The sequence below is a fragment of the Sitophilus oryzae genome, unplaced genomic scaffold (assembly GCF_002938485.1).
Source record: "Sitophilus oryzae breed Bouriz unplaced genomic scaffold, Soryzae_2.0 scaffold_815_pilon_pilon, whole genome shotgun sequence".
NCBI classification, from domain to species: domain Eukaryota; kingdom Metazoa; phylum Arthropoda; class Insecta; order Coleoptera; family Curculionidae; genus Sitophilus; species Sitophilus oryzae.
In genome coordinates, this window is record NW_022147434.1 from 6,726,357 (window position 1) to 6,749,119 (window position 22,763).

At 32.5% G+C, this 22,763-nt stretch overlaps 1 protein-coding gene across 1 annotated transcript in view; it reads right to left on the bottom strand.

Annotated features, from left to right (window-relative positions):
* Positions 1–22,763, bottom strand: part of LOC115889524 (probable multidrug resistance-associated protein lethal(2)03659) — a 56,557-nt gene that overhangs the window by 31,429 nt on the left and 2,365 nt on the right. Inside the window, 7 exon segments of the mRNA XM_030909547.1 lie at positions 3,511–3,677; positions 3,733–4,903; positions 6,583–6,626; positions 6,628–6,743; positions 6,810–7,076; positions 9,782–9,942; positions 10,176–10,412. Coding sequence (XP_030765407.1) covers positions 3,511–3,677; positions 3,733–4,903; positions 6,583–6,626; positions 6,628–6,743; positions 6,810–7,076; positions 9,782–9,942; positions 10,176–10,412 — 2,163 coding nt within the window.

Consider the following 22,763-nt stretch of genomic DNA (forward strand, 5'->3'; position numbering starts at 1 on the left):
TACTAGGTATTTTAAAACTAAAGGCCTAAAGTACTTATTTCCAGTGCTTTATTGTTCAACGTCTGCCAGTGGGTTTAGGGCAACAAGCAACAAATTCTCTTAGAAGGGCTAAGTCGTCATCTGCTGTAAACCTAAGACTCTTTATAGGTTCTTTAGTATTGGAAGAGGTGGAATCCATATTTTGAGCCATATTTATTTAATTAAAACTAATCCCAGCTACTTAAATATCAAATTACCTAATAAAAATAAAGTAATAATTCAAAACAATTCAAACATAACCTAAAATAAAAGATCTCGTTAGTCATTGATCTCGCCGGCCGGCTCCGGTTGTCAAATACCCGCACATGCCCATTTAAGCAATTTTTAAACGTTATAAGAGGTTATTTAGAAAGAGCACTTGATGTAATTGATCCGCAAATTACGTCAGGCGGTAACGTTATTAGCGGGTGTTGCGTTAAAAATTGACTCGCGCATATCGTAACCATGATAAGGTACGCGTAAATACTGGATGACGCTCTTCGGTTTTCCGATATCTCTCTAATAACTGTGCCGGGCAGGCGCTGTGCACAATTTTAGAGGCCATAAGTGGGCGGGCTATGTGCGCAAACTAGTCACCTAACTAGTGCCCGATTCCGAAAATTGGAACCACGAAAAACAATAAAGAAAAAACAAAGATTGTAATCTGTATAATCTGTATAATAATGTGGTTCTAGTTTAGTTCATTACGGCCGAACCACGTATACAAACGCAAGTGTGAAAATATTTTTTTGTTCCGTTTTCCAAGTTTTGAAGAACTATTGACAGAATTGGCTGCCGAATCTAATTGTTTTAATATAGTTTCACTAGCACTCCTTTTATTTCTGCTTAATGTCCAACGCCTAACCCACCATGAACGTCCTTTCATTCATAATTTTGATACATCCGAATATTTTGGAGTGTTATGTTAACTCATGTGCTACTTGTATACATATTTTACGAATAACTGGTTCTAGTTTTGTAGACATAAATGAAGGGTGTCTATATTCGATACCAATTAAATTTAGTTACGTAATCGAGGGCGCGATTTTTAAATTTATTGTTGCCAACCATGGACATATTCTGCACCGAGCTGACTAACTGGAATTTAAATTTCCCTCTGAGCATTCAGGTGCTAAACATTCGTGTTGACACTTTAGTTTTGTATTACGAGTTTTTGGTTTAAATGAGTTGTGTTGTGATAATTTAAACTTAAAAATTTCAACTAGGCAGTCGACCAAAGTTCTTTTTAGAACCTCTTTTAGTGCGAAGTGTACAAGATAGCTTAAGAGTCAGAAAAATTTAGTAGGTAAGTAAAGGTGAGTTATGTTGATGTAAATAATAACTGTTTATATACAGGGTTGTTCACCACATACGACACGGAGTACTGTAGCTAAACAATTACATTTTTACAAATCGTATGTTTTGGGTTCGTTGAAGGACTGTTAGCGGTACAATTTAAAAATTGTTTTACAAGATACAGAGTGTCCCAAATAAGTAAAAAATATTATAGTTGTATTTTTTTTAAATTGAACACCCTGTATATTTTTCTATTTTTAGATTCTACGGTTGAAATAAAGGTAAATTTTATTAAGGTTTATCATACTTAAACCTTACCGTTTTTGAAATAATTTCAATTTTGTGAAATTTCAGTAAAAAACTTAAGGCTTCATTTCTCCAAGGGTATTAAAGGTTTTAATACTAAATATTTACTGAAGATTATTTATTGATCAGATGTTGTGTTGCAATAATAAAAATTATACTACCTTATACAGAGTGTCCAAAAATGTATATCAAATAATTACTAGCTTTAAACGGCAATAACTTGTTTAATTTAAGTAGAACACCCTATATATTTTGCAAGAGTCAGATGCACAATTTAATTGTCTATCAAAATGTATTATATCATTCTTTACCTATCTCTTCAAGTTTTCGTAGAAAATGCATTTTGTTATAATTTAGACCTCATTTATCACTATACCCATGGAATATGGACATTTTAGATTCTTTTACATCAACATATTTACAAAATATACAAGTGGTAAAAATAATAATATTGCAAGCTCATTTGTTTACAAAAAGAAAACTATTTAAATCTTTGTAAAAGAGTATACCCATTAATATTGATTATTAATATACCACCATTATTTCCGCCCAAAAATTAGTTAATTACATACTTAATTGTTTTAATTAATAAATAAATGATTCTAAATAAATGTGGATTTGACTCAGAAATCGATACAATAATAAGTTATGAAAATGAACGTCTCTGTTGTTATAAATAAGCATTTGTCAAAAAATGAAATAAAATTTATAAGGTGTTACTTTTTATCACACTGTCTAATACAATAATATAAATATACATACAAAATTCAGTTTTTTAGTATTTGGAGCAATTATTATTAATCAACGTAAACGGTAAATTAATGTAGTTTGAATAGTGGGATCATATTAATTGGTCCCCTTTAACAAAAAATATTTAAACAATTTTTTTATCTTTTAATGAAATAAGCGAACTATATCGACAATCTTAGTATCTGTACCATTTGAAAATTTGTTACATCTTTAAAAATAATTTAAAATGTCAATATTCCATGGGTATAGTGATAAATCAGGTCTAAAAGAAAATGCATTTTCTATGAAAACTTGAAGAGATAGGTAAAAATGATATAATACATTTTGATAGACAATTAAATTGTGCATCTGATTCTCGTAAAATATACATGGTGTTCCAGTTAAATTAAACAAATTATTGCCGTTTAAAGCTAGTAATTATTTAATATAAATTTTTGGACACTCTGTATAAGGTAGTATAATTTTTATTATTCCAACACAATATCTAATCAATAAATAAACTTCAGTAAATATTTAGTATTAAAACCTTTAATACCTTTCGAGAAATGAAGCCTTAATTTTTTTACTGAAATTTCACAAAATTGAAATTATTTCAAAAACGGTAAGGTTTAAGTGTAATAAACCTTAATCAAATTTACCTTTATTTCAACCGTAGAATCTAAAAATAGAATAATATACAGGGTGTTCCATTTAAAAAAATACAACTATAATAATTTTTACTTATTTGGAACACTCTGTATCTTGTAAAAATATTTTTAAATTGTACCTCTAATAGTCCCTCAACGCACTCAAAACTTACAATTTGTAAAAATCTAATCATTTAGCTACAATACTCCGTGTCGTATGTGGTGAACAACCCTGTATTTATAATTAATTTATTTTTGTTTCCTAAAATATTTTGATTAAAAGAAAATATGTAAAAGTGGACAACGATGTGCCGATCAAGCTTAATCACGTGACTAAAAGTTTATTTGATATGAAGTATAGATCAAATGAATTTACTCAACCAGCAAAATAAAATGTGTGAATAGTTCAAGCGCATCACTGTTTCGTCTTTCATTAATAATAAATCAGGAAGACTGACAAGTGAGCCTTCAAGTACTTTATTATAGATATATTAAAAAATAAAAAATATATTACCAGAATGTCAAAAAATAATCACATAAACTTCCCAGAGCTTGCGTCATGGCAAATATTAGGAACAATACTAAAATTTTACACCAATGACCTCCAGAAACAAAATACGACTTGTATACATCCCAGCCAATATTACCACTTCCTCTAGATTCCTTTTCGATTTGGGGATCCTAAAAATTATGTAATTTATATGACAAGCACTTTTCAATATTTCTATTTTACCACCTTATCACTTTTTGGCACGACTTCCTTTGTTGACACTCTTCGTCTTCTGACTGGCTTGATTTCTTCAATTTCTTTGGTTTCGTTTTCTTCATCATCTTCTTCTTCGTCAATGATCTCTTCAAGATCACTAAGAAGTTGCGTAAAGGTTCTGCCGGAATTCTGTATGTCTTCATAAGTGCCTGAATGTTCGATGGTTTTTCCTCCAAGAAGGTAGATCTTCTTGACGCTTTTCAAATACTGTAACTGATGGGTAACTAAAACAACACACTTGTTTTTCAGGTAACCGGTTATGCAGTCTTCAAAAAGCTGTTTTCCCACGTGGGCATCGACGGCAGATAACGGATCGTCTAACAGGTAAATATCGGCCTCTTTGTAAACCGCTCGGGCGAGATTGATACGAGCCCTTTGACCGCCACTAAGAGACACACCACGTTCACCCACTATAGTACGATCACCATACGGAAATAGAGTAAAATCTCTTTCTAAGGCACACACTTTAACAACTTCGTAATATCGCCGAGGGTCATAGCGTTGACCGAAAGTAATATTCTGTCGTACACTACCCACAAATAACCACGGTTCTTGAGACGCATACGAAATTGAACCACTCACGTCCACACTACCGGACACTGCCTCTAATTCACCGAGAATCGCGTGCAACAGAGTTGTTTTACCGCTTCCAACTGGGCCAATCACCGCAGCTAACTGACCAGACTCCACATCAACATTTAGATGATCTAAAGAATTATCTTCAAGTGACTTAGTCCATTTTACTGAAACATCATTTAGATGAATACCAACTGGTTTGGTACTTTTCAAATTTTCTTGGGTACTAATCGATTTTACCTTTTCACTAGATTGAAAAGCATTTAGAAATGTTGAACTTGAGTCAAGGTGGACTTCATCGTACAGCAAGAATTGTTTAATTCTTTTTACTGATATATTCGCTTCGGCAAATTGAGTGACGCCTTGAGGGAAGAACATGGTAACGGTACTTCTTAGGATACCGTAAAAAGAGGATACTACGTAGACGTACTGAGCGTCTAATACGTTCCCAGTAAGGAAATACACTAAAACGCATATGTATATGGCAGTCGAGTTTAGGAACATATTAAATGACATCATGATGGCTCTTATTACAGATATTTTCTTGATTTGTTGAATCTCTTTCCTAAAATGAAAAAAATGTTCTATTAATATAATTATAATAAACTCGCCTTTCTAATAATATACCTAATCTAAACTTTCTAAGTAAATAAATGCAAAGTGCCTACTTTTTTATACTAATTCACCACAATACACCAAAACACTATATTTTTGAACACACGTTTCGCATGGTTAGCGAAACGCACGTCCAGTGCAAAAGTAAAGTGTTTTGGTGTACTGTGGTGAATTAGTGTTTTATTTTGCTGTTGTAACACCAAAGGTTCCAACCCTCAACTGTAACCTACTTATTTAATGAAACCGAAATTTGTTTTTATATTTTTGGTAATTAAGGCAACCATCATATCTAAATACAGAGTGAGTCGTAAATAAGTGCAAATATTTTCAGGGCTGATAAATCTCGATAAAAGAAACATATTTTCTCTTTACTGTTTTTCAAGTAAGTCCAAAATGAGCGAGTTATTCAAGTTTTAAAATTAAAAAAAATATAATTGTTTTTTGCTTAAATTTTAAAAACCACTGGATCTTTTATGTATATATATTACTATATTAATCTATTACCTATGTTGCCATATTATCAAGAAGTTATGTTTTTAACTAAAAAATTAAAAAAAATCCAAAATATTTTTCCAAAAATTTCAATTTTTAAAATGTTTTTTTCGCCAAAGAAACCTCATAATCGTGTTTCTGGGATCGTAATATACTACCCCTAAAAATATTTCCACCCATTTAAAACTGACCCTGTATAAAGATGACTCCTTATATAACTTTTTACCATTTCTATGTTTGAAATATTTACCAACCGATATATTCTGTAAATGGATCATCATTGTAGTCAAAAACTTAATTAAATTTTTAAGGACGTTTTAAAAAATTCTTTCAATTTTGACACCTATACTAATCTATATAGGTCTATTTGAATATACAACGCTAACATTTTTGTGTTTTATTGTTAAATGCTGTTTTTTATGTGTTTAAGCGGCATAATCTGGGATTTATTTTAACAGAGAAATAATTGCTTTTTGCGATGCATAAAAAAATACTAGTACATATTTAATTTATATTTAGATATTCAAAAAGCAGTCAACCAATTATAGTTCATGTGCATTATAATTCCAATTTGATTATTTTTTACTGATAAATGAACGATAGAGTTCAATCAAACATTGTTTAGAAACATTTAATAAAGAAAGTCAAGAAAAAAATATATGAATAGTACAAATAATAATAACACGGCACTGGACAATTTTTTGAAAGCTTATAAAAAGGCAAATTAAATTATTGGCAAATAAAAGGGATATCTATATAGATGAAAACTGAACATTAGTGAATATTTCAATAAGCAAAATACTCAGAAATATGCTATGTCACTGAATTCTACATAAAAACTTTTAAGAAATCATTTTTGCATTTTAAATAAATTCTCAGAATAGTGAAATGTATGAGGCATCTAAATTTGCACTGTTTTCGTTATTACTCTGTAGCATATTAACTAAAAGATCTGATAATTTTGTTACTGCATCCTTTGGCTTCGCAAAAAATTATCTCGCGTTTGTGGACATTGCATGGTTTTATCTTTATTATTATAACTACTAATTACAAACTAATAAACTGTTAACTCTGTATTTGTGTATTGTGTATCATGTTAGATATAGGTCTATTAAATAAGAAATTTACTCAACTAACCTTCTACTGATTTCAACAAGCTTGGCAAAGGGAATTTCCCAAGTAGGTATACATTTTAATGACTTGAATTCCAGATATGATTTCATTCATCAACCTAATTCTTTCATCAGTTTTAATGGCTGTAGCCAATCGATACTTAGAAGTCTTCTTGCCCATCCACACTATAAAATATATTATTATATTAATTTAAAATATTTCATTTAACTGAAACTGAATTGATGACTTACTTTGAATTGGTATAAATAACAACATGAATACAACTCCAGCTACTCCAGTTAGGCCAACATAAAAATACATCAATATCAAAACAACTATAGTTTCAATGGGTGCTAGCCATAAGTTATGTATGTGCGTGGTGACAGTTTCAAATCTTCCAACGTCGTTTGATATCAGATTGACCATTTGCCCAACGGTTGTATCAGCCAGTGCACTTTTACTGAGTTTCAAGGCCTTCCTGTAGACTAATGTTGAAGTCGCCACCCGTATTTTTGCACCTGAATGTATAGTTTAATAGTTATATACAGTCAAAATAAAACACTGATTCACCACAATACACCAAAACATTTTATTTTGATGAATTGTGGTGAATTAATCAATATTTTGATTTTTTGAACTAGGCGCGCGTCGCTTACTATATTAGCATCATCGGCAGATGATTAAAACTAAAAAAAAGCTTTAAAGTTTTTTACGACGTTTGTTTCAATACCAACGAAAATATATTCTAGACACTTTGTTTCTTTTACAAAAAAAGAATTATTAAGAACCTTTTATTTTGGTTTTTATTGAATCGTACCAACTTTCAGAAAGGGTAACAAAAAGGATTATATTAACTATCGAGGAATCACACTTCTTGGCATTGACTCTAAAGTGTATGAGCGAATACTGGAAGCAAAACTCTTAAATCAAATTGACAACAAACTCGAGGAATCGCAGAGTGGATTTAGGAAAGGCCATAGTATACACCATCATATATTTACAATTATCAAACAAATAACGGAAAAAATCAGAAATAGAAATATCCAGGTTTACCAAGCCTTTCTTGATCTTGAAAAAGTCTTTGAAAAACTTCCAAGATCTGAAGTTCGGAAAACCCTAATATATAAAAACATTGACCAAAACTTAAGACGAGCAATAATGTGTTTTTATTCCGACACTAGAGGCTATGTAAGGACCGATATTATGCATTCAGAAGAGTTTCCAATTCGCGAAGCTGTTCGATAGGGATGTGTCCCTAGCCCAATTCTATTCAATTTGGTTATGGATGATGTCATGAAAGAAAGGGCAAGAGACATCTAAACTTCTTGTTGAGTGTCAGAATATGCAACCTGTGTGGATCAATGAATGCGGTTTCGTTGACGACATCGTTATATTTGCAAGGAACGAAATAAAACTTAAAAGGAACCTCAATACATGGAACAACAAGTTATCTACCCAAAAACCTTAAATTAAATGAGAACAAAACAAAAATAATGATTAGCGGAAAGAGTGAAGCAATAGTTAACATAGAAATAAATGATCAGATACTAGAGCAGGTAAATTCTTTCAAATATTTGGGAGTCCAAAAAGAAAGCCAGGAACACCAAAACCAAAAGATAACTGCATGAGTTCAAAGCGCTCCAAATCTATACCATAACATAATGAACACCTTTCTAGGTAAAAAAAAGAGATATCACTGACGACCAAAATCAGCGTGTTTAATTCAGTATTCGTACCAGTATTAACATTCGGTAGTAAGAATTAGGTTTTGATTGAGGCAAGAAAGCTTAATACAAACAATAGAAATGAAATACCTACGAAAAGGGCTAGAGGTTACGAGGATGAATAAACTAAGCAATTCCGATATTAGAGAGCAGCTGAAAGTCCAGCCGGTACTAACAACTATCGAAAACTGTCAGTTGAGATGGTACGGACATTTGACAAGACTACACAAGGAGAGGCCAGTAAGAAGAGTATAGAAGTATAGATGACAAAAAGGTAGGAAAAGAGGAAAAAGGGTAGACCTGCAAACCTAACTGCAACTACTTGGGATCAAAATGTTGCAAAATTACTGAAAACTAGAGGGATCGGCTACGCCGAAGCAAGACAAAAGGTAACATTTTGTTTATGGAAAGAAGTAACTACTAGAAGCTAATCCTTCGGGTAGAAGGCCTTCGATTATACAATATAAAGTCGTAAAACACTTTAAACCGCTACGCTCTCCTGAAAAATATCAAAAAATGAGTTACGCCACTTCGTGATATCTACGACAATATGTTCTTTAAATTTAGTTAACATTAATCTTCTACGTAGTTTGCCCAATATATTTTTGATTACAATCATTATATGAAATTTCATAAATACCCGACCTTTCCAGTCCATGTGTTTTATAATTAGGTAACCCTTTAGATAATATGAACAGAGATAATAATCCAATTCTTTCCTGATTCTATTACTCTAGTCTCGATAATTAATTGTGACGTTGTTAGTGTTGTCTCGCTTGGCTAGATTCCCCACGCTTGGTGAGTGCCAACAGAACGCCTATTTAAATGCTCAATTTGTAAATGATGGAACAGGCTTACAAAATGCATTTTGTCCATTTTTTAAGATTTTCAACCAAAGTTAGCAGAGCAAACTACCTATATATATACACAAGGTCAGTAAGATACTGTGGAAATACTGCTATTTGTTTGTCGTTGCCAGATGAAGAGCTATTTGTACTACAACTTCTCAATTTTTTTGAATAATACTACTTTAATGAATGGAACTACGACTGGGAACTATGTAGTTGGGAATACGGACCGTGGTAGCAGAAAAATAAAGAAAAATTTCAGATTTAAAAGACATTCAACAGTTTTTTTAACTTTTTTCAGGTATCATAAAAACTAGATTTTTCATATGTAGGTAGGTGTACTATTTTTATTATTTATTATTTTAAGTCTACTAGTTTTTCAGTAAGTTTCCTGCAAAAAGCGTAGCAGTTTTTCTTTATTTGTCAAAATTCGAAAAAACTGACAAAATGCATCTAGAGTCTGCTCCTCAAATATTAGTTTAGTTTTAATCATCTGCTGATGACGCTAACATGGTTAAATGCAAAAGTAAAGTGTTTTGTTGTATTGTGGTGTTTATTAAGTTCTCTTTTGGAGAATTTTCTTCCAATCCGAATTAACTATTAAAAATGTATACATTTTTATATAATAGTTAAGTCACACTGTACACTTACCTAAATGGAAAATACGTAACATATAAGAATGCTGAAATGCAGATGATAGAAACGAAGTTACACAAATACCAGCGGCGTAATAATATGCTTCTTTTTTCGTCATGGTAGAGTTGGGATCGTAGTACAAAAGAAATTGAGAGAGAAGCAATGGTTGTGACAGCCTGAAATGATTAATTAAGTTGTATGAAAGTTGGAGAAAAGAAAAGAAAAGCAATGAGTGATAAAGGATTGATTTTGGACTTCCATTGCTTTTATTTTTGTTGTGAATAGTTCAATGTTTCAATTGTTATAATATATACAAGGGTAATATAATAAGTCTCTATCCTCACCACTCATATGGATGTACCAAAATCAATCGTTAATTGCCTTTTTTTAATTTCTTGGATTTGCATACCTTACAAATATTTCGATACACAAATAGCAAACGCCTAGAATAGAGAGTTCTTTTCCAAAAACTTTTGCCAAAGCTTTCCATAACGATGGATTATTCGGTTTCTTTTTCAGTTCTGTATGCCATTCTCGGTCCAGTTTATCCCCAAGAATTTTTGAATCGTGCTCCTTTAAGGACGGAAAAAGGTCATCTTCAAGGAGGTCTTTCTTGAAACCTTTTATAAATAGTGGAAATATCCATCTGAAAATGAAAAATAAATGTTATAGACATTTAGGGACAAAAACAAATTATGTCTAATTTAATAAATTTTATTAAATTTTGTTTTATTTTTTGATTCTTTTGATTCTGTTGATTCTTTCTGAGACAACAAATTTCGTCAACATGGCTCTCTTTACTGCATTCTAGTAAGAAAAATTAGGATTAATAACATCCGCTACGCCTACGATACGGTCTCGATTGCAGATAATATACACGATCTACAACAACTGGTCAACAAGGTAGGAGAACTGAGCAAAGCAATGGGTTTAAACATGAACATCAAGAAAACCAAATTTATGATAATATCCAGAAGTCCAGATGTGTTTAAAAACTCCATTATAACATTTGCAGATAGAAAGGGTAGATAGGGTAGATAAATTTAAGTACTTGGGCATCTGGCTCACCGAAGATTGGACATCAGACAAGGAAATTAAATGTCGCATCGAACAAGCTCGACACGCATTCTTGAGGTTTCAAAAAGCACTTGTCTGTTTTGATTTTGACCTTCGTAAAGATTCGTAAAGTGTTACGTGTGGTCGATGCTCCTTTATGGTATGGAAGGTTGGACATTATAAAAGTACCTGCCATTATACAGGGTGGTCCGAATTGTATTCCGGAAACTTCGGCAGCGTATTCTGCAGATAAAAATAAGTAAAAAAGTTCGTATAAATGTATGTCCTAAAATGTTTAGTTTCAGAGATACAGGGTGTAGAAATTTCATCTTTATTTCGATTTTTTCCAAATAATTTCTGAAGTAACGTCAATATTTGGATGAAAATTGTTGTCTGGGAGTTTTTTGGTTTTGATGTCAATATGACCCCTACTAATAGAGGGCGCCACCTACATGCGTTTTAACTGTTTTGAAGCGTAATAACTTTTTGTCCGTACTTGTATAAAACTACCGAGGAAAAAATATACATCTATGTGACTTTTCACGCAAAAAATATCTCTTTGTAAAAATCGCTACAAGCAACCGTTCTCAAGATATTTAGAATGGAAAAGGTCAATACATGTTATTTTTGACGAAAAATAAACACGTTGAGTAGATAGTTATTTCACTGTAATAATAAATTTAGGAAATTTTCATTTTTTTTTAATTAATGCTAATTTTTTCTGCTAAAAATGATGATATGTTTTATCATCGTTTCTATTGAACTTTTGGCACAAAAACATTTTAAATTTATAATTTCAGCCTAGTAACTATTTAGTCAACATGTTCAATTTATGTCAATGATGACAGGTATTGATAATTTCGATTCCAAATATCTTGAAAACTATTACTCGTGGCGATTTTTACCAAGAGATCTTTTTTACGTAAAAAACGTCGTAAATGTATATTTTTTTACTCGGTAGTTTTATACAGGTACGGACGAAAAGTTATTACTCTTCAAACCAGTTAAAAAATATGTAGGTGACGCCCTCTACTAGTAGGAGTCATATTGACATCAAAAACAAATGTTTCATGCCAAAAAACTGCCAGGCACCAATTTTCATCCAAATATTGACGTTACTTCAGAAATAATTTAGAAAAAATCGAAATAAAAATGAAACTTCTATACCCTGTATCTTCGAAACCAAGCATTTTAGAACATACATTTATAAGCGCTTTTTTACTTATTTTTATCTGCATAATATGCTGCCGAAGTTTCCGGAAAACAGTTCGGACTACCCTGTATATAGATACCTTGGACGGCTAGGTTAACAAATGAAGAAGTTCTGAGACGTGTTAACAAACAGCGCGAATTGTTTGAATTAATTAAGAAGAAAAAAACGCAGACCTGGACACGAAACAGGATAATGCGAACCCAAAATATAAATTTTTGCATCTGTTAATCGAAGGCAAGATCGAAGGCCGGAGGGGTATCGGAAGGAAGAAAATGTCTTGGCTGAGGAATGTTAGACAGTGGACAGGCCAACACGATGTACAGTCTTTAATAAACACCGGCACCGCCAGGAACAGAGAAGCGATGGAAAATATTATCGCAAACATTCATTAATGGATTTGCACTAGAAGAAGAAGTAAGAAAAAAAGAAAAAGAAAAAAAAATGAAAGAATAGAGGGGTCTTAATTGTCTTCATCCTCAAATGTGGGTTTTATTTTTTTTATTCCCTTCTTTTTATAATTTCTCATCTCCTCAATTTTTTTTGTTCCACTATTATCCTTACTCATTTTTTTTATCTTTTTTCTATTTTTAATACTAACTAACCCAATGATACGAAATTGCTTTCAAAGGGGATTTTCACCAGACGAACTCAATTACAACTACCTTTGTTTACAAAAATCGAAACATAAATAAGTATATTTTCAGTTTCAAAAAATACATTCTAAACTCGAGTTCCAACCAACGGATTAAGACCACATGATACGAGACTAGATATTTTTTTCACAGTAAATACAGTAGATATACCGAGATATGAACTTTTCTTTCAAATAATAGATAAGAAAAAAATAGAAACTGAAAGTCGGCGGACATTCCTATTAAAATTAAGAGCTCATACTTGGAGAGAATTTTTTTAAATTGTCTACCAACCTTTTTTAGCCTGAGTTTAACTAAGAACAGTGATAAAAAAGTAGTCGATTTTTTTGACCCACCCTACTGTATATAGCACGTAATTCCATGACCAAACTCAATAAAATATGGAAATATTCAGCCGTTCCAATTAGCAACAAACTAAGAATCTCGAAAACTATTAGAGATTGATATAGGTTAGCATAATAGAAAAATTTTGCGATATGGAAGTAGTTTCGAAAAAATATAATAATATACCGGGTGTTCCATTTAAAATAACAAAGATGCTACCACTTTTAGTATGAAGCGGCAACACTGTAATGCTGAAAATAATTTAGACAGATGGATTAGGTGCCTTTATGCAAAAAGATGGAACAGGTACCTTTATGCAAAAAAATAATGTTTAAAAAATTCTATCATCGCATCGGTTCTTAATCAGAATTTACGGAATGATATACGTACAGTAGTACCGGCAGCGGAGAGAACCTCAAATCGATGATTTTCTGTGGTACTAGAGAAAACAGGACTGGTATAAGGATTTCCGGCACTTGACACAAATGGTTTGGGACTCGACACTCTCAACAAATTAGGGAATAACGTGGTCAAAAGCGATGGCAAAATTGTCGATGGCAAGAATGTGGGGAAAGTTGTCAGTGTGGGGAAAGTATCAGTGGTAGTTCTTGGCCTCTCCGTACTTCTAATTTGCTGGATGGCGGGAACTGCTGGCCTTGTTGTGGTCAGATCCCTCTTTTGCGTGCTTGTTTGCAACTTCTCAGTGGTTGACTTAATTGTGGGACTGGTTATACGCAAGATGGTAGTTGTAGTGGTTGTGGGAGTGGTAGTTTGCGTAGTGGTGGTTTTAGTAGTAGTGGTTGTTAAGAGTGTTGTTGTTTCAGGGATTTTTTTACTGGCAGGTGGTTGTGTCGAAACATGTGGTGATGTATATTTCTGAAAATAATTTCGTTTGGTCTCTTACCGTATCAGTAGTGGGAGGGTTTTGTGTGTTTCATCATAAATGCCTAACGTGCCAAGGCCGTGAATCACCCTGTCTATAGAAATTTAAACAGATGGCGGCTAGATTTTTACTGATAAATTTGAATACCCATAGAAATAATCTAACTATCTCGATTTTTCTTCCAAAAGCATATACAATATTGGTCGAAGGCTGAGTTCTAGTCTGCGGTTATGAAAAAAATCAACAGAAAAAGACACAACTTCAGTATTTATCAGAATTCTCCAATTTTTTTGTCAGTTTAAATTTTTGTGCATAAAAACGTATATTCTGACGTCAAAACAAAACGGCCGAATCTGATCAACTGTTCTCAAGTTAATGTGCTTAATCAGGGAGAGCGATATATTTAAAGTTTCATATTCTTGTAAATTTGAAACTCCATAGATCAGATGGGATCAACATTTAAGTTGCATATTTTAACAAGACAATATTCATCAAACATGTTGCCTGTTGTATTGCATCATCAAAACGAGCTCCTCTGTGACTAATGGCACACAAAACTATTAAAAGGCTAATCTTCAAATAGTAGCATCAGATTGACGAAAATTAGAATCACTTTCATCAGAATCATAAAACTGTTTAAAGTTTAAGCCCCAGATTAATTTTATGAAATTAAATCAGCCAGATTAATAAATGGGATTTATATGTATAGTAGGTATCGTTTTTTCATTTAAAAAATTGAAAGTGACTCAGATATTCTCAATTAAGCGTTATAAATATTCGCTTTGCCTTAAACTATGGTTAGGCTGTAGGTAATCTATGGATTATAGCCTTGTAAATGGATTTAGATATTTATAAAACAAATCGTAAGAGAAGGAAACATAGAGAGAAGATATAAAAAAAATAATGATTTTTAGTTTTTTGGACTAATAATATAGATTTTATCTTAATCTTATAATGTTATCTTATATGTATAGTATTTTAATGCTGTTTATAATGTAAATACAGTTCTATCTTTAGTAGTGATGACAGAAATCATCGCAAAGATTCGCAGATTTAGATAAGTCAAGTATTTAATTAAATAATTATTCTTGGAACATGCAGGAAAACACGCTTTTTAAAAAAGATTTGTAAAAAATATACTTTCTTCAATATACTATCAAGCCACGAAGCCACCCTCGTTCCGATTGAAAAAATTGAGTTATGATTAAAAATATGATTTGGGCATCTTTTAATCGACCAGAAAGACAAGAGAATCATTAGACGATCAAATCTATTTTTCCAAACATTCTTGAATAAAAATTAATTGTTTTAACACATGTCTTTCTAGATTGGATTTAAAATGCTATTTTTCTTAATTGAAATTGTCAAAAGTTGACATATGATATATACTCTGTTTTTTTTTCTCAGGTAAGATTTCGACAGACGATGACAGAAGAAAAGCAGATGACGTCCCATACCAATCTATTTATTTTACTAAAAAAAGTTTCTAATTATTTTTAAGTTATCTATGGACGGGTTTAAATATAAATCCGTCATGCGTCGTGTCTTGTTGTTTTTAACCAGTTTTATTGGTTTATTCAAAAAATGACAGATCGTATTTCAATTTTATTGGTTTGACGGAACGATGGACGCCGATGCGTATGAACTCGCCTTTAGATTTTTGTCATTTTTGACGCTTGTCAAAGTCTTGCCAAATTATAGGTTATAATTTTGTGTCAACTTTTGTTAAATACCCTGCGTTTTGGAAGATGATGCATTTTGATTCGTATTATTACGTGTGTTTTGTGTCTTTTGAAGCCAAGTGGAGGAAAAATCGAGTGAAAATTAACTGTAGACCCAGAGCACAGTTTATGGTTAATACTCGCTGCCCAGGCAGAAAGTCTTATACACCAATGAAGTTGCCATCGATAAAGTTTGTATACCATTTCGTCGTAGATAAGTGCATCTCGTATATGGTAGAAGGATCAAACTAAACACATACTAAAAACTAGAGTAGCTGTAAAATATCGACATCACACGGTAGGTAGATAATGGATTTTAGTACTGCAGAAAAATAATGCCAAAAGGTACTGGTTTAAAAAAATTAAGATTAAAGTTAATAAATCAACCTTTAAGGTATAAAATTTGGTAGGTGTTATTATTAATAAAATAGTTTGTTTTATTTACCTATGTTGTTTTATTTATTCCTGTGGAATATTACAAATTTGTATTTGTACATAAGTTATATTGATAAATATAATCATAAATGCGGGTAGTTTCATAAAGCTTGAAAGTAAATAAGTTCTTTTTTATATTTTTTTGGTATGTAGTGTCTTGTTCTTGTTTGTTTTGTATTAACACATACCGTTTTTATTAAATAAAATAACTGGATCACATTTTTTCAGTTTTATACAGTTTTTTTCACAATATTTTGAAGTAATCACTTGTCATCTTGTCAATCAAATTTTAAATATTTCCTGCTATGCGTTCCAGTTGTACCAACTTATTTCTTTGTAAAATAAAATAAACTACTTTGAAATTAAAATGGCAGACACATCTATCACTGTCAAGGATCTTCTCGTTGGACAGACTATATCATTCTATTAAGAATTAATTCTAATTTTCTAAAAAATAAAGTAAAAAATACAGGGGGTAGGTACCAAAATAGGTTAAAAATCAAAATTTGTAGTCAATTTCGGTGAAACAGGAAGTTATTAGCTATTAGAACTGTGAATTCAAAAATCGATATCTCGAAATCCATTAGAAATAATTGATTGTATTTTTTCAAATACTTAATGTTCCTGCTATATTTTCTTGGCAGACCGTATGTGAAAGTCTTTACAAACAAAAATGTTACACGACTGCTGAAAATTGCCATGTACTAAAAGCTGATGGACGTTTTTTTAACATTTTTGAATGATCTCATTTAGACAGCCAATTGAAGCTTTATTAATATACGGCCCACTCTGGTTAAATATAATTGTTAAAATTTTTACATATCCTGTTTTCAGTTATTATTTATTAAAAGATTCCTTTACTAGCTAAACCACTCTTTCTTTAAATCATTTTTTTTAAATGACATCTCATTCATATGAAGCTGCGCAGTAATGCAATGAAATAGTCGGGCGATCGATTTAAGCTTGATTTATGCATCCGTTATATCCTACGATACGATAATACGATATTAATTTTATTGGTTGAATTTAAAAACTTCGATTGGTTAGAAAATTAATAGTATATTTATATTAGACCTAAAATAGCCGAATAGAAGAAAAAATTTATAAAGTTTTGATATATTGAAATTAGACGCACCAAAAGGAGACTTTTCAAAATCAAAAGAGTTCTTAACTCTAAAGTGTGAGCTTCACCACAAAAAACCACCCCCAATACGCCTTTCGATGGATTTTCGCTTTTTTCTCAGAACGCGTTGGTCCCACAAAAAATACTTACCAAAAATATTCCTTATAAAATTTTCTACAAAAAAGGTTCTATTTATTATTTATATTTATCCAATGCATTTCCAGCAATAACCGTTTGAAAAATATAAAATACAAAAAAATACAGGTCGTCTTTCAAATTATAGTCTCCCAAGGTATTTTAACGTGCTAAATATACAAGCAACAGATATAATACTGTATAATATAAACAAAAACATTGCCAATTCCATTAAACTAACATTCATACTTTCATCTACATATTGTCATCGTCTATAGTTTCTAGAATGTGTTCAGTATTCGAACAACTTTGCCCACGACAGGTTCCGCACATAGTTGTACATTTCATGCCGGCTTTAATGCAACTGCATCTTCTTACACAATCTTGTTTGCAGCTGCACGTTATTAATGATGATATAATTGAAGCAGGGGCGGGGGCGATTCTGTTATATATAAAGGTGACAGGGTGTTGTTGATTTTCTTCCAGCCCCACTGGTCGGGTTTTATAGGTTGTTCTTGCCACATTTGTACTTGAAGATATTTTCTCCGGGAATGTTGCCTAGCTGCAGTAGATGTGAGAGGCAAATTTGATAAAAGTACCGTGCTGTTTGCTTGACCAACTAACTTTCAATAAGTTAGTTAACAAGCGTGTCTTAGTTTCAACAAGCATATCTTTGCTCACTAAGGCTCCCTTCAGATGATTGAAGTTTATATAGTTTCAGTATAAACGTCTCTCCAGCTTTTTCAATTTCCTTAGGTGTTGACTTTGTGTTGTTAAAATATGGACGATACTATCAAGGTCTTTTTCTTTATGAAATATTTGTACTTGTTGTTTTTCTTTTCCAAAAAATCCTGATGTTGTGTCACACCCGCTAATAGCGTGAATAAATAAAATTGATTTTTTTTTAAATTACGTATAATACTGGATGATTGCAAGTCTCTCGAACTATACATTCGTTGTTTCACATTACCTATGGCTTCTTTCAGAAAAAGAATGTCATTTTCATCGGGGGGAAAGTGCTGCTAATAAAACAACAAGATCGACATCTTGTCCAACGACTAGAACTTGTTCATTTTTCTCAGATATTTGGATGGCAGTACGAATAATTTGAACATCAGCAAACAAGATTGTGTAAAAAGATGCAGTTGCATTAAAGCCGGCATGAAATGTACAACTATGTACGAAATCTGTCGTGGGCAAAGTTGTTCGAATACTGAGCACATTCTAGAAACTATAAACGATCACAATATGTAGATGAAAATATGATGTTAGTTTAGTGGAATAGGCAATGTTTTTGTTTATATTATACAGTATTATATCTGTTGAGTGTATATTTAACACGTTAAAATACCTTGAGAGACTATAATTTGAAAGGCGACCTGTATTTTTTTGTACTCCATTTGTCAAACGGTTATTGCTCGAAATACATTGGATAAATATAAATAATGGATAGAACCTTATTTGTAGCAAATTTTAAAGAATATTTTTGACAAGAATAAAATTTTCTGTGCGATTAATGGTTTTCGAGAAAAACGAGAAAAACCACCGCAGTGCGTATTGGGGGTGGTTTTTGGGGGTGAAGCTCACACTTTACAGTTAGGAACTCTTTGGATTTTAAAAAGTCTCCTTTTAGTACGTATAACCTCAACATATACTTTATAATTTTTTTTTCTAAATATTCTAATATCAACGTACTATAAGCAGTTCTTAAATTTATTGCATTTTCATTTTTCGTGCGTCCGTTCATCGGATATACGATTTGCTCTTGGTTCTTCTCAAAAGTGGCTCACCCCTATAATTTTTTTATTTTTTTAGATAAAAAATCGAGATTTGGTATGTTAGTATATGACATAAATTAGACTAATTTACATCATATTCTTACATACCAAATCTAATATCTTTTTTATCTGAAAAAAAAATAAAAAGGTTATAGGGGTGAGCCACTTTTGAGACGCACCCGGTATCATTTGCTATACTCTCCTGAACAGAGTGCGGACCGTTTGGCTGCCGGTAGACGTTGCGTTCACTACTACGCATCGTATCTATATTCAACATCTGTTCACTACAGCGCATCACAAATTCGCCCTGTATTTCAGGAACTAAGGAGGTTAGGACACACCTATGTGTAGCATATTTAGTTTCATAAAAAAAAGCAAAGTAATGTGAAAATCGCATCATTCTATCTCTACTCATAATCGAGTAATCCCATAAAACACACGAAAATGAGATACCATGGACTAGATGCGAAGTAGTGAACCGCAGTAGACTACCGGCAGCCAGACGATCCGCAGATTGGTCAGGAGAGCATAGCAATATATACAAAGAACCAGCTTTCTTAAAATTGTCGTTTTCCCGACGCGACGACGCGACGGTCCTAACTCTTAAACTATTATACTTTTATTAAGAGTCCATTTCACCTAGTTCGAAAAAGTAGCAAAATAAATGTTCGGCATTTACCGTTTTATGTAAAACTGGCTAGATATTTTTACACAAATGAAGAAGGAAATTCAAGATAAAGGATTATACCATATCCGTATTGTAGCACATTTTAAGATAACTTCTCTATTTTTAAGATTTTGATAGTCAAACATCAACAAAATATTCCTTATGTTTGGACTAAATTTTCTCGAAAATAGATACATAATTTAAAATTCCGTTACAATACGGAAATAGATTGAAGTTTTCTGATTACAGTGATATATAATTTATATTGTTTTCTAACAAATTGCTCGCTAATTTATGGCAAATGCTGAAGCTCTGCAAACCTTGATCAAGCCTTAATCCAAGCACGTGTGTTTGGAATACTAGGTGTGGCTTTACACGACAAGATCGGGCTAAGCCTTCGGCAGATTTCTGAAATATAATATATATTTCCTTCGGTCACACACCCGCTTTACCCGACCACTGATCCCAACTAGCATTTATAGTGGCAGATACGTAACTGCTACTATCAAAGCCACTACAAAGTGGGCGGTGATCATCGGCGGCTACGTCGTATATTCGTAGCTGCTAAGTAACTGCGACCAAAATGGGGAAAAATTTTGAGTAGCCGGGTAGTGTCTTGGGTAGTTTTTGCCACTAAAAGAGTTACTATGATGTGTTACGATAAAGTAGCCTACTGGTGAATGCGACTTATCCGTTACGAAGCTGCCTAGTCGCGGGTTGAACTGTTGAACGGGTGAAACTGTTGAACTTTATTCGCAGCGACCTCTTCATGCAATTTCACATTTCATAAAAATAAATGTCATGATGGAAAATAATTATGGAAGCCATTATTATTTTTTTGTTATTTGGTATTTACAGTGCGATTTTAACGCCTTTTTTAGGTAAATTCCAGAACGCAATCAACTTTACTGAATAAAATAGTAGGTTTATATTACATTTACAATTACATTTCAAATTATTATATTATTTGCAATAGAAATTCATGTTTGTAATTAAAAAATAATAATAATTTGCTTGAAACCGGGGTCAAACTTTAAAATATTAGTCCACCGTCAGAAATAACAAAATAACTAAGGAAAAAATCTTTAATCTACGTATATTTAGCTTAAAAACGCATAATGTTTGAGCCATTTGGCTGTTTGTTTAAAAATTCATGAAAAAAATATGGCCGTTTAATCCGAAAAATACTTTATAGTTCCACATGCTTCCACAAAGTACCGGGAACAATAACAAATTAGGCCAACTCTACCCGTTTGGACCTTTAAAATCTTCGGATTGATAAAGTGACAATTGTAGCTAACCAAAGGCGACTTTATAAAAACAATAACTTTTTTGGAACTACATGATCAACGATTCTTTGGAACCATAAAGTGATTTTTTTCCAAGAAAGTTTCCTGCGCCACCAAATTGCGACTTAATAGAAGCTTTATGCTACACCGATCGCGGCGGTGGCGACTATACTTGTGACTATACATTCCATTGGTGCCGCTATAACTTATTCTTAATCTAAGGCTATAACGTTCCGCCTTGTCCTTTGAAGTTATTTTTTACTTATTTTGCATTTTCTATTATTAGTGTTTCTATATTATTCAGAGCTACATGAAGTATAGAGTATTTTAACGCCCATTCTTTTAGCTCTTGTTTTATATTGTTGTTGGTTTTCAAATTAGTTCTCCTCTGAGATTCAGTTTCAGATGAACTAACTCATCTACAGAAACAGCTTCAAAAATGTCGTCTTAGTCACTACCTGATTTATGATGTTCATCAGTAGGATTATAGAAAGATGTAGTTTTTGTTTCTGATGTTGATGTATCGGCTCACAGTGATTCTTTTTGTTTAATTCTTCGGTAGAAAGTACTAGAATATATAAGTTTCTTTTTATTCACCTTAGGGATTTTACAAAATTTTAATAAAGCTTAAAAGCAAGTAAAAGAAAATACTAAAATAGAGCAGCACACGATGCATTCTGAGGCAATTACATTAATTAGGGTATATTAAGTTACGGTCCCTATAAAGTAGCCGTTTTTGACCTCCGTGACTTTTTAGTGGCAATGGATGAGTGACGGCTACTTTATAGTGACCTAGGAAGGTAGCAGTAACCATTTTGCTACTTTCAATGCCACTATAAATTAGAAGTAACTAGGTGTCGTGGCCGCGACTACCGCGTAACTTAAATTTGTTACTATAAAGTAACAAAAACTTAATGGAGGCATTATGGTAGCACTTGTTAGTAACCCCTACTTTGAAAAGTTACTATAAAGCTTTTGGTCCTTTATGGAGTCATATTTAAAGATTCGGGTAGTTCCAGACACTTCTTTAAAGTACATGTTTGCGACTTCCAATCAGGGTGTTTATTTTCCACTTTTATGGTAGGTAGGCACTAACCGGTCACTCTCGAAATATACTTCAAAGCGACTATTCCTTATAGAGTAACATTTTAAGTGGCAGAGTGGGCCTAGGAACTATACTTTAGAGGCAGTGACATTTTAAAAAGGACTGGGAACTATATTTGCTAGTTGGGATAGCGACCCGAACAGTACAGCGTAATGGACTCTTAAGGTTATATTAAATTTGTCAAAAAAGTGTCAAAATGTCCGTTATCGTACGATCTTTCTTCGTTGACATCCGTAAAAAATTTACGGATGAAAAGTGGCGCGAAAACGCTATGACCAATCAGTCCGCCGCGCCGTCGTCGGACCGTCCGTCGTCGTATCAACGGAACGGACGCATGGAAATCAAGCTTTAATAAGAATGTATTGTATGGTTTTTACTTCTACAACTAAACAATCGACCGACTCAAAATTGCATATGAGCGCTTGTGCACAGACCGGCAAAATCCGTGTCGGTGCTTGAGTCGATTGCAATATAAATAAATTAGCTCCTTCGCTTATACTGCAATCCGGCAAATTAGTCGATCCAGCAGCATAGGCCGGCGACTACTATAGAATTAAATCAATTAATAATTATTTTAGAAACGTGAGAAAAAAAATAAAAAAACAGACGCCCGCA